This window comes from Xenopus laevis, chromosome 1L, assembly GCF_017654675.1.
Source record: "Xenopus laevis strain J_2021 chromosome 1L, Xenopus_laevis_v10.1, whole genome shotgun sequence".
Taxonomy (NCBI): Eukaryota; Metazoa; Chordata; class Amphibia; order Anura; family Pipidae; genus Xenopus; species Xenopus laevis.
The window spans coordinates 22,985,885-22,999,426 of record NC_054371.1 but is presented as its reverse complement, the minus strand read 5'-3'; the positions used below and the strand labels follow the sequence as shown (position 1 = coordinate 22,999,426).

General features: G+C 41.6%; 1 protein-coding gene across 3 annotated transcripts in view; it reads right to left on the bottom strand.

The window, feature by feature from the left end:
- The window catches only part of sh3bp2.L (SH3-domain binding protein 2 L homeolog), a 63,796-nt gene that overhangs the window by 21,404 nt on the left and 28,850 nt on the right, over positions 1 to 13,542 (bottom strand). For all 3 annotated transcript variants that reach the window (XM_041587618.1, XM_041587617.1, XM_041587614.1), the window contains exon 2: positions 629 to 768. In XM_041587618.1, the coding sequence (XP_041443552.1) occupies positions 629 to 764 (136 nt within the window). In that variant the 5' untranslated portion in view covers positions 765 to 768. The remainder of the gene's footprint in view (positions 1 to 628; positions 769 to 13,542) is intronic.

Sequence of the window (13,542 nt, the reverse complement as noted above, 5' to 3'; positions counted from 1 at the left end):
GCTGAATGACAGTTTTGATCACTGCCTCAGTCAACTGCTGAATGACAGTTTTGATCACTGCCTCAGTCAACTGCTGAATGACCGTTTTGATCACTGCCATAATCAACTGCCGAATGGCCGCTTAGATATCACTAAAGCTTGATAAAGGGCCCAGGTGGGCTGAAACTTTGCCCTTTTTGTATGTTTTTGGGTTAAATAAACCTTGTACTATTTCAATTTTCAGTGTGCTGCAAGTACTGAGTGTTTCAGGAATGCTTTGCTGACTCAGTGGTAGGTTAATTAGTGATATATTTAGGAAAATACCAAGGACTGAACAGGTTACTATATGCTGAGGTATTCGGCATGTGCCCATGTGGACTCAGAAATGCATTGAAAAAGCTCTGTAAATAATGGAAGGGAAAAACCCCTTCACCATCATGAAACATGGGTAATGTTTATATGGCCGACGGTGATGGGCTTTTTCTAAACATGTGATCATGATGCCCATAACAATCCAACAAATAAACAGAAACAGCCAATGCCTGGAAATCCCCAGTCCCACGGAAAATATGTTAGGGAAAAATAAAGGAGCGTTACTTGTTTTTTCCTGTATTTGTGCATTTCATGGCTAAGCATCACCGTTACTCACATTTCATGATCTGTAACTGCGTGCCTCCCTTTTTGTGCAGGTATCCTGAGATCGCGACTCCTCCCGGCATTGTCAGTAGATTCTGGGCCCCGATGGCTTTCATTGGAGTTGGCCAGCTGGGCTCGTCTGACGCCATAATTCTGAAACACATATTTAAACAGAACTGGAGATCAGGGACAAGAGAAGCTTGGTGAGTTGGACCATGTCTGCTGGAGGCTTATTCAGTGGTGGCAAGTCAGAAGACAATCAGCCATTCACACAACTGATTATCAATACTTTTTACATTTAAAGAACCAATTGTGGTTTTTCAACAGCAGAAGTGCCACAAGCTGCCTGTAATTTGGACTAGACAGTTAGGGCAGAGACACGCGCGAAGATTCAGGGAGATCGCCTCTTCTTCGGGCGACTATTCTCCCCGAACTGCCTTCCTGCCAGCTACAATCAAAATCGCCGGCGGGATGGCACTCGGATGTTGCCTCACGAGGAAACTTTAGATTATCCAGAAAGTTATCCAGAAAGGCAGACACACGCGAAGATTCGGGGAGATTTAGTCACCCGGTAACAAATCGCCTCTTCTTCGGGCGACTGATCTCCCCGAACAGCCTTCCGGCCGGCTACAATCTAAATCGCCGGCAGGAGGGCACTCGGAACGATTCATTTTCTGAAGTCGCCCGACGTTGCCTCACGAGGAAACTTCGGGCGACTTCGGAAAACGAATCGCTCCGAGTGCCATCCCACCGGCGATTTAGATTATCCAGAAAGTTATCCAGAAAGTTCCGAATTACAGAATGAACATCTCCCATAGATTCCATTATAATCAAATAATCCAAATTTTTTTAAATGATTTCCTTTTTCTCTGTAATAATAAAACAGTAGCTTGTACTTGATCTTAACTAAGATATAATTAATCCTTATTGGAAGTAGAACCAGCCTATTGGGTTTATTTCATGTTTATATGATTTTCTAGTAGACTTAAGGTATGAAGATCCAAATTACAGAAAGATCTGTTATCCGGAAAACCCCAGGTCCTGATCATTCTGGTTAACAGGTCCCATACCTGTACAGTAACTGTTGCCTTTAAAGGAGAAGGAAAGCTACAGAGGCATTTTATTGCCAATAGATTAGCGCAATAGTGCAAACTAGAATGCTATATTTATTCTGTAGAATGTTTTACCATACCTGAGTAAAAAGCTCTCTGTTTGTTTAGAATAGGAGCTGCAGCAATAACGTGGTGTGACATCACTTCCTGCCTGTGTCTCTCCCTGCTCTGGGCTCAGATTACAGTAGAAATGGGAGGGGGGCAGGGGAAGAGGAACAAACTGAGCATGCTCTTGCCCAGGGCAATGAGGTTTAAACTGAAGGCAGGAAGTCTGATACAGGAGCCCATGTGTACACAATAGAAGGAAAGAAATGCAGTGTTTCTTTTGACAGGGGACTCAGAGCAACACTACTTTGGGGGTTTACTGGTATATTTAGATGGACCTTTCTGATAAGGCTAACTTAGTTATAACCTTTCCTTCTCCTTTAATCAAGTTATGAGCTAGGAATGGTTTCTTTTCCGTTCTCAGTTGGTGCAACAGAGTCAGGCCTCAGGCCTAGACTTGTTACTAAGCTGTAACTACCTGATACTTGTTAGAACCTGTTCTATCATTTTCTGGAAATAAAGAAAGATGAAGTGCTGGCTAACAGATGTCCCGCGGCCATGCTCTGAAATAAAGACAAATCGTCTCGGGGGAAATATATAAAAATAAAACATACAATTTCTGTTATTCTGGTTTGGTAACTGCCATCTGGTTCTAACACATTAATCCTATTGTCAGAATAGCAGTAAAAACCTTGTATCCTGGTTGCTGGGGTCACCGTAACAATCCAGAGAAATTACTTGAAGTTTATTCCTGACATATAAATACAGGTGTTTGGGCTTGGCCGGGGCAGATTTGGTGAGATTTTTAGGAGTTGGAGTAGGAAAAACGAAATCACCAAACCTACAGGAGTAGAGCCTTAACTCTGCAAACCTGAAATAAGTCCTTATGAAACAGTAATTATACTAAATAATGCTGCCAAAGTAATGATGTGCCAAAATGACAAGTACAGAGGCCAGAAGATCTCAGTGATGTTACCCCAGTGACACCAGAGTCCCCCCACATCAGGAGTCAGTGTGAATCAGTGCAAATGGCACAAGTCAATAAGTGTCCGATTAGCCCCAAGAAGTGGATTCCTCTATTAATAATGAAAGCCATACTTGTGCTCTCCTGACCCATCATTAACTTTAATTCATGAACTCTGATTGAACTGACGACTGCGATATAAAACAAAGCTGAATTATCTCCCGACTTCTATCAGGCGCCAGCGCGATGGGAAGATTCCACTGTGTGATTCCATAAAATTATTCCCTGTTATCTGTTTTCATTAGAAGTGATTAGTGCAATTAGTGCGTGCCTTGGAACTATACGACTCTATCATTGCTATTCCTGTCATCCTCATGCACAGCTGCAAACACTAACGTTTCTAATATAGACTCAAGTACAGTGGTCCCCAACCACTAGCCCGTGAGCAACATGTCGCTCACCAACCTCCTGGATGTTGCTCCCAGTGAACTCACAGGTGTTTATTTTTGAATTTCTGGTTTGGATGCAATTTTTGTTTGTTTAAAGACCAGGTGTACTGCCAAACAGAGACTCCTGTAGTCTGCCAGTCCACATAGGCTACCAAATAGCCAATTACAGCCCCTATTTGGCACCCCAGAGACTGTTTCGTACTCATCTGATTGTTGCTCAAGGGTAAAAAAGGTTGGGGATCCTTGCTCTAGTACATAACCAACAATCTCTCCCTACTATACCTGCTATCCCACAGTCACACTCCCTTCCCAGAGACTATTATCCCACTGTTACTATAGGCACCATCTCTCCCTACTATACCTGCTATCCCACAGTCACACTCCCTTCCCAGAGACTATTATCCACTGTTACTATAGGCACCATCTCTCCCTACTATACCTGCTATCCCACAGTCACACTCCCTTCCCAGAGACTATTATCCACTGTTACTATAGGCACCATCTCTCTCTACTATACCTGCTATCCCACAGCCACACTCCCTTCCCAGAGACTATTGTCCCACTGTTACTATAGGCACCATCTCTCCCTACTATACCTGCTATCCCACAGTCACACTCCCTTCCCAGAGACTATTATCCACTGTTACTATAGGCACCATCTCTCTCTACTATACCTGCTATCCCACAGCCACAGTCCCTTCCCAGAGACTATTATCCCACTGTTACTATAGGCACCATCTCTCCCTACTATACCTGCTATCCCACAGTCACACTCCCTTCCCAGAGACTATTATCCACTGTTACTATAGGCACCATCTCTCCCTACTATACCTGCTATCCCACAGTCACACTCCCTTCCCAGAGACTATTATCCACTGTTACTATAGGCACCATCTCTCTCTACTATACCTGCTATCCCACAGCCACACTCCCTTCCCAGAGACTATTGTCCCACTGTTACTATAGGTACCATCTCTCCCTACTATACCTGCTATCCCACAGTCACACTCCCTTCCCAGAGACTATTATCCACTGTTACTATAGGCACCATCTCTCTCTACTATACCTGCTATCCCACAGTCACACTCCCTTCCCAGAGACTATTATCCCACTGTTACTATAGGCACCATCTCTCCCTACTATACCTGCTATCCCACAGTCACACTCCCTTCCCAGAGACTATTATCCACTGTTACTATAGGCACCATCTCTCTCTACTATACCTGCTATCCCACAGCCACAGTCCCTTCCCAGAGACTATAATCCACTGTTACTATAGGCACCATCTCTCCCTACTATACCTGCTATCCCACAGTCTCACTCCCTTCCCAGAGACTATTATCCACTGTTACTATAGACACCATCTCTCCCTACTATACCTGCTATCCCACAGTCACACTCCCTTCCCAGAGACTATTATCCCACTGTTACTATAGACACCATCTCTCCCTACTATACCTGCTATCCCACAGTCACACTCCCTTCCCAGAGACTATTATCCACTGTTACTATAGGCACCATCTCTCCCTACTATACCTGCTATCCCACAGTCACACTCCCTTCCCAGAGACTATTATCCACTGTTACTATAGGCACCATCTCTCCCTACTATACCTGCTATCCCACAGTCACACTCCCTTCCCAGAGACTATTATCCACTGTTACTATAGGCACCATCTCTCCCTACTATGCCTGCTATCCCACAGTCACACTCCCTTCCCAGAGACTATTATCCCCACTGCTACTATAGGCATCTTCTATCTACATTATTTCTTCTACAAGCACCACTGAACTATCTGCACTGTTTGGAGGTAGATTTTGATGGATTACTTTCCCACACAATTCCTTTCTGCTGTAATTGAGTAGAGTAAAAATGAGGTCTGATGCCAATGTGATGAATAGGGCAAAAAATACAAAACTGATAGGAAGGCCACAGGGTCTGCTATTCCAGGAACAAAAAAAGGACGGAGCACCGTGAGAATTCAGTAAAATGTTAAAAAATAAAGATTTTATTCAGTAGACATATAAAAACAGGTTACAGCAGCAGTGAACCCTTGGCTGCCCGCTTGACGCGTTTCGTGGCGTCCTGCCACTTCATCAGAAGCTTCTGATGAAGTGGCAGGACGCCACGAAACGCATCAAGCGGGCAGCCAAGGGTTCACTGCTGCTGTAACCTGTTTTTATATGTCTACTGAATAAAATCTTTATTTTTTAACATTTTACTGAATTCTCACGGTGCTCCGTCCTTTTTTTGTTCCTGGAATTCTTTTTGACCGCGTGGGATGGCGGCTAGCAGTGCAGCACGTTTGAATTCAGCGTCCGGTAAGTGCTCCCACTAAAATACATTTTTTCTGCACAGGGTCTGCTATATATGTGGTTCCAGCAGTTGAGTCCACCCACCCAGCACAGCTCTATTACTTAATTAAATAACCAGCTATGGGAAATCTCCATATTGCTCAGATAATCCAGAGAACTGTAAGACTTTACTACCAAACAAGGAAATAACATGAAGCATTACTTGGCACTCAATTGTTTCTGACACTGAACTGTCCAAGTACACATGAAAAACAAGAATTCGGAGCCTTTTTCCTGAATTGTACCTGAAAAGGTTAAGTCTAACTGCCTAAAACTTTATACTGCAGCCAAGGTCCAAGTTGCTGATTTTCTGAATTGTAACTCACATTCTCATAATAATCCACAGATGCAGGGAGGATAAACATTCATAGGAGCCATAGAATACAGGACTCAAAGCATTTGTACATTAAATTGAAATTGAAAGTAGAGTCTGATTGTCCTTTGCTATTGATTTCTCAGACTACAGAAACAATGTACAAGTTTGGGATCTCTTATGTGAGGTTTTAAAGTTTGAAATTCTTCTTGCATCACTAGCCCAAATGCTGACTAGTCACATGACATCTTGCTTCCACTTCACTCTGACTGACAGGCTCAGTTAGTTTTTTCTCTGTAATAATAAAACTGTAGCTTGTACTTGATCCAAACTAAGTTATAAATAATCTTTACTGGAAGCAGAATAAATTGTTTATTTAGTGTTTAAATTATCCTTTAGCAGACTTGTGATACGGAGATCACATTACAGAAAGACCCCCCATATCCAGAAAACCCCAGGTCCCGAGCATTCTGGATTACAGGTCTCATATCTGTATCAGAGATCAGCTCTACTATTGTCAAGACTCCAGTTCTCATAATGCCCTGCATACATCCGTTTTTCTCCTTCTCATGTCTGTTAAAGGGACGGTAAAAGTGTTTTAAAGTAATGAATATATAATATACTGCTACCCTGTTTGCTTCAGAAATACTACTATAGTTTATATAAACAAGCTACTGTATAGCCATGGGGACAGCCATTCAAGCACAGGATACACAGTAGATAACAGATAAGTACTACTATAGTTTATATAAACAAGCTGCTGTGTAGCCATGGGGGCAGCCATTCAAACACAGGATACACAGTAGATAACAGATAAGTACTACTATAGTTTATATAAACAAGCTGCTGTGTAGCCATGGGGGCAGCCATTCAAACAAAGGATACACAGTAGATAACAGATAAGTACTACTATAGTTTATATAAACAAGCTGTTGTGTAGCCATGGGGGCAGCCATTCAAACACAGGATACACAGTAGATAACAGATAAGTACTACTATAGTTTATATAAACAAGCTGCTGTGTAGCCATGGGGGCAGCCATTCAAACACAGGATACACAGTAGATAACAGATAAGTACTACTATAGTTTATATAAACAAGCTGCTGTGTAGCCATGGGGGCAGCCATTCAAACACAGGATACACAGTAGATAACAGATAAGTACTACTATAGTTTACATAAACAAGCTGCTGTGTAGCCATGGGGCAGCGGTTCAGGATGGATAAAATGAGAAATTTCACAGGTTACACAACACATACCAGATAAACCCTGTCCAATACAATGGTGTCTTATCTGTTCTCTGCTATGTTTGTTTATATAAACTATAGTAGTATAGTTATCTGTTATGTTTGTTTACATAAACTATAGTAGTATAGTTATCTGTTATGTTTGTTTATATAAACTATAGTAGTATAGTTATCTGCTATGTTTGTTTATATAAACTATAGTAGTATAGTTATCTGCTATGTTTTGTTTATATAAACTATAATAGAATTTCTGAAGCAAACACTTGAGCAAACACAGAGCAGCAATACATTATAGTTGAATTACTTTGATAAACTTTCATTTGTTGGTGTTACTGTCCCTTTAATCACAGAGCATGCAAGGCATTGTGGTAATTGGCTGGAGGAGAGCCAGGAAAAAGACTGGTCCCATGGGCCCATCAGACCTAAACTTCCCCGACTCAAACCAGAAGCAGCGATGCCTTATATACCCACTTGTAAATGAAAAAAAAGAAAGAGAATTGTTTAAGAAAGCAAAGTTGACCCTTGAAAAGCCACAGAGTGTTCTAAACAAGCAGAGGACGTGTTTCTTGTTGAGCAAACAAATAGGTCAGTGGGGTTTTTGTTTGACAAGTGAAGTGCGGCTTCCCACAGCTCTAAAATGTCAGGTATATGTGTCTAGAGAAAATCAACACTCGTCAGTAATGGGACTCTTGTCTGTTCCACAGACACTGCGAATAAAGCTGCAGATTTATTACCTTCCTATCAGACGAATGATCGTTTGGTGCCATCTCCCGACCTGCCACTAACCATACAGATCAAATAAAGTAGTTAAAGAACAGATCAGCCGATGTTCTGCCCCTGACAGCAATCGTACGATAGTTAAAGCTAGTGACAGTCTCTCACTGAAAATCATACGATCGGCAATAAACGCAGAGATATTATCAGCAGCCGACAGAAATTTTCCAACCTTTTCGATCAACTGAACGTCCGATCGCCATGGCATGAAAAATGTCGGAACAATCCGATCAAATCTGTGCATCTATGGCCAGCTTAAGTAGAGCACAGTATGTATAGTCATCTTCTCTGTGCTGTCCCTTGATTGAGGAGCCAAACATTTAGGGCACAAACACACGCTCAGATTAGGGGAGATTTAGTCGCCCAGTGATAAATCGCCTCTTCTTCGGGGCGACTAATCTCCCCAAACTGCCTCCCGCCGGCTAGAATCTAAATCGTTGGCGGCATGGCACTCGGATCGATTTGTTTTCTCCGAAGTCGTGAGGCAACTTTGGACGACAGGAAAACAAAAGTGCATTCCACCAGCGATTTACATTCTAGCCGGCTGGAGGCCGGGAAATTAGTCGCCCCGAAGAAGAGGATTTGTCGCTGGATGACTAATATCCCCGAATCTGAGCGTGTGTCTCTGCCATTAAGGGAGTGATTCGCCTTTAAAGGAAAACAATACCCCTCACACATTGTAGGTCTCTATAAAAAGATATCACATAAAACAGCTCATATGTAAAACCCTGCTTCATGTAAATAAACCATTTTCATAATAAGATACTTTTCTAGTAGTATGTGCCATTGGGTAATCATAAATAGAAAATTGCCATTTTAAAATATAAGGGCCGCCCCCTGGGATCTTTGAATTCACGGTGTACACAAACAAACCAAACATGTTAGGTCACATGAGCCAATTAAAAGACAGAATTCTGTGTTTTACTCCCACACTTCTTCCTGTTACAGTTAGAGCTGCAGTATTTCTGGTCAGGTGATCTCTGAGGCAACACACAGACCATCACAAAATGGTGGCTCAAGGCAAGAGATGTAAAAGGGCAACATTTACTTATATATATATTTTCCAGTTTGATAAGATTCTTTAATATGCCACTTAATTTGATATAAACTATCTGTTTCTCAAGTATTTATTGTGGGAGTTTTCCTTTAAGTGAAATTTTAGTATGCAATACAATGGCAAATTCTAAGCAACTTTTCAATTGGCCTTCATCTTGTCTTTTTTTTTTTTTATAGTTTTTGAATTATTTGCCTTCTTCTTCTGACTCTTTCCAGCTTTCAAATGAGGGTCACTGACCCCATCTAAAAACAAATAATAAAAACAAATAAAAAAACAAATGCTTTGTCAGGCTACGAATGTATTGGAGTTGTTACTTTTTATCACTCGTCTTTCTATTCAGGCCTCTCCTATTCAGACTCCAGTTTCTCATTCGAATCAGTAAATGGTTGCTAGGGTAAATGGGACCCTAGCAACCAGATTGTTGAAATTGAAAACTGGAGAACCGCTGAATAAAAGTGAAATAACTCAACAACGAAAATCAGTTGCAAATTGTCTCAGAATATCACTTTCTACATGATACTAAAAGTTCATTTAATGTTGCACATCCCCTTTAACATGGCTGGGTCCCAGTTGGCTCTCAGAGGTTTTGCTAGGAACCATACTTAAACATACTGAGCATACACAAAGGAATCGCGTTGAACCCTTTCAGGCCTACCCTAATACTGGCCCAGCCTTACTGGGTTATTTCAAATATGTTCCAGCTCACGTGCCTTTTATCACTCCCCAGAGGCACGAAGGTGACATCAAGGTAAGAATGTACTTCCTATACAGATATAAATTCATCATAAAATGTAGCAGAGCAAAGACTTTCTGCCTTTTATACAAGCCTTCCAACAGGAGGTCAGAAGCAGCCTATATTTCATAATGGCTTTTCAGTGAGAGCTCAGAAGCTGCTATTTCTTTATCAGGAGAGGAATTGACAAAATACAGAGGAATTTGGTGTATGTTTTTTGGTATAAAATAACAAGCGATACATTCCTGATAGCAGTCATATCTGGTTCCACTTGTTCCACCTGACCCCGTTACTTGGGAGAAGCTTGTAGCTGAGTTTCCCTTTCACTGATTTCTGTAGTTTTGTTCATTGTATATGTATATATTAGGGATGCACCGAATCCAGGATTCGGCCTTTTTCAGCAGGATTTGGATTCAGGCGAATCCTTCTGCCAGGCCAAACCGTATCTGAATTTGCATATGCAAATTAGGGGTGGCGAGGGAAATCAAATGACTTTTTTTCACCAAACAAGGAAGTAAAAAATTATTTCCCCTTCCCACCCATAATTTGTATATGCAAATTAGGATTCAGATTTGGTTCGGTATTCGGCCGAATCTTTCAAAAAGGATTCGGGGGTTCGGTCGAATCCATAATAGTGGATTCGGTGCATCCCTAGTATATATGTATACACTTCTCTCATACCCGACCTCCGCTCCCTGCCTGTGCCACACAGTTAACCCTGACATTACCTAACAGCACAAACACACGACACTGACATCATTTATATTTCATATTATATTTCAGCAGCTCTGCTCATCTTCTGCTTGTGAATATTTCTATTAGAGCCCATTTAGTGTTTAACACAAGCGTTTGTGCATTGGGGGGCTAAATTCATGCTCCCGTGTTTTGTAGCTCTACAGGAAGAGGACAAAATGCGTCAAATGGCCCGTCCCCTATTCTGTGCTCGAATGGCTGCCCCCATGGCTACACAGCAGCTTGTTTATATAAACTATAGTAGTACTTATCTGTTATCTACTGTGTATCCTGTGCTCAAATGGCTGCCCCCATGGCTACACAGCAGCTTGTTTATATAAACTATAGTAGTACTTATCTGTTATCTACTGTGTATCCTGTGCTCAAATGGCTGCCCACATGGCTACACAGCAGCTTGTTTATATAAACTATAGTAGTACTTATCTGTTATCTACTGTGTATCCTGTGCTCAAATGGCTGCCCACATGGCTACACAGCAGCTTATATAAACTATAGTAGTACTTATCTGTTATCTACTGTGTATCCTGTGCTTGAATGGCTGCCCCCATGGCTACACAGCAGCTTGTTTATATAAACTATAGTAGTGCTTATCTGTTATCTACTGTGTATCCTGTGCTCGAATGGCTGCCCCCATGGCTACACAGCAGCTTGTTTATATAAACTATAGTAGTACTTGTCTGTTATCTACTGTGTATCCTGTGCTCAAATGGCTGCCCCCATGGCTACACAGCAGCTTGTTTATATAAACTATAGTAGTACTTATCTGTTATCTACTGTGTATCCTGTGCTCGAATGGCTGCCCCCATGGCTACACAGCAGCTTGTTTATATAAACTATAGTAGTACTTGTCTGTTATCTACTGTGTATCCTGTGCTCAAATGGCTGCCCCCATGGCTAAACAGCAGCTCGATTATATAAACTATAGTAGTACTTGTCTGTTATCTACTGTGTATCCTGTGCTCAAATGGCTGCCCACATGGCTAAACAGCAGCTTGATTATATAAACTATAGTAGTACTTATCTGTTATCTACTGTGTATCCTGTGCTTGAATGGCTGCCCCCATGGCAACACAGCAGCTTGTTATATATATACTATAAACGATATATATATATATATATATATATATATATATATATAAATAAACTATAGTAGTCTTTCTGAAGCAAACATACCCATTTTAGCAGTGCAGTGCAACAGTATATTATATTTTCATTACTTATACAATTAATTTTTTTGGTGTCACTGTTCCTTTAAGCACCCGTTGCAGAGAAGTGACAATCCCTTATTGGTATTTAAGTGTTTGTGGATGATTCCATTCAAAGGGGATGGGGGGGGCAATTTGGATGATTTGGAGAAGTTATTCCTATTCGAACATATGCAAAAGATTTGGGCCGAAACAGTAGTTCTATGCGCTTGCACTCTCCCTGCGATATGGGACTCAGAGTTTGTATTAGCCCAGCCTCATTACACCCCCTGTTTCAGAAAACTTGCTCATAAGAGGCAACGCATCCTCTTTCAATCTTTCAATCAAGGGGAACCTTTCTGCACCCACAAGTCACCCATATGAATAGCCTATAAATAGCTGATGTTTCTCAAATCCTCCCACTCATTTGAGGCTGATACGTGTGCTAGTGAGTGGGCAGGATACAGAATCGAGGAGCAAGAGTTTGGGAAATGCAGAGTGGGCAGTAATGCAGAGAATGCACCGACCATACGAAATGTAGGGGTGGATTTCCTAAATAAAAACAACTCTCAGCCTGCTTGACATACACACATCCGCAGCCTGCTGGCTACCACAATCTGTGCTACAAAGTCAGCAAGAAAAAGTGGAGGTCAGACAATACCATTTCTCTGAGACCTTCCCTCTCCCCCTTGTAATCTGTTTTCTTATCAGTGAACTCCAAGAAAAAACAAATACCAGATGCTGTGTCAGCACAATGTTCTTTCAAAAAGTAAAACACTATATACGGATACTTTCTGGTTATTTATTTTCTGTACTGAACTTTAATTAGATTGCATATCTGAATGTATACACTTGAGTGGGAGCTGCCATATTGCCTGCTGGGTAAAAAAGAATATTCTTTATAAACCATATTATTAGAGGAGTGTATTAGTGAAAGCTATTGTTCATGCTTTTACATACAGAACAATTCTATGATATAGACTAACTATATATATACCCTACAACGAAGCAGAACATTAGTCAGACGTTACACCGACCAACAGGACTATTTTCATTGGTGAAAAATTGTTGGGTATAGCAGGACACCTTAGCCAATCTTTCCAACATACAGGTATTGGATCCTGAGTAATAGAAAGCCCGTCTCCCATAGACTCCATTTTAATCAAATCATTAAAATTTTTAAATAATGATTTCCTTTTTCTCCGTAATAGAAATATAATGCCTTGTACTTGATCCCAACTAATATATAATTAATCCTTATTGGAAGCAAAACCAGCCTATTGGGTTTATTTAATGTTTATACGGTTTTTAGTACACGTAAAGGTTCACCTTTAAGTTAATTTTAGTATGTTATAGAATGGCCAATTCTAAGCAACTTTTCAATTGGTCTTCATTATTCATTAACGAGCATTTGTTTTTATTAGATGGGGTCAGTGAGCCCAATTTGAAAGCTGGAAAGAGTTAGGGTGGTGACTAGGGTTGGCACCTTTTGCCAATAAAAATTCCGGCTGGTGGGGGTGGGTACACAAAGGGGGCGTGGTGTCAAAGGGGCGGGGTTGTGCCTCAACGGGGCGGGGCCACGGCACGGCCAGGACAAGAACAGAAGTACAAGGTAAGTTTACAGGGATTGGGGGCTGGCCGAGGGGGTCTTTTTAAGGGTATTACAAATTTACCGGCAGCTACATTGCTGGTAAATTTGTAATACCGGCCTTGGCAGGTGTTTTACCGGCTAGGCGGGTAAAATACCGGCCGGGTGGCAACCCTGGTGGTGACACACATAGCGTTCGGGGGAGATTAGTCATCCAGCGACAAATCTCCTCTTCTTCGGGCGACTAATCTCCCCGAAAAGCCTTCTGCTGGCTAGAATGTGAAACGCTGGCGGGATGGCACTCAGATTGCTTCGGGAAGTCATCCGAAGTTTCCTCATGAGGCAACTTCGGG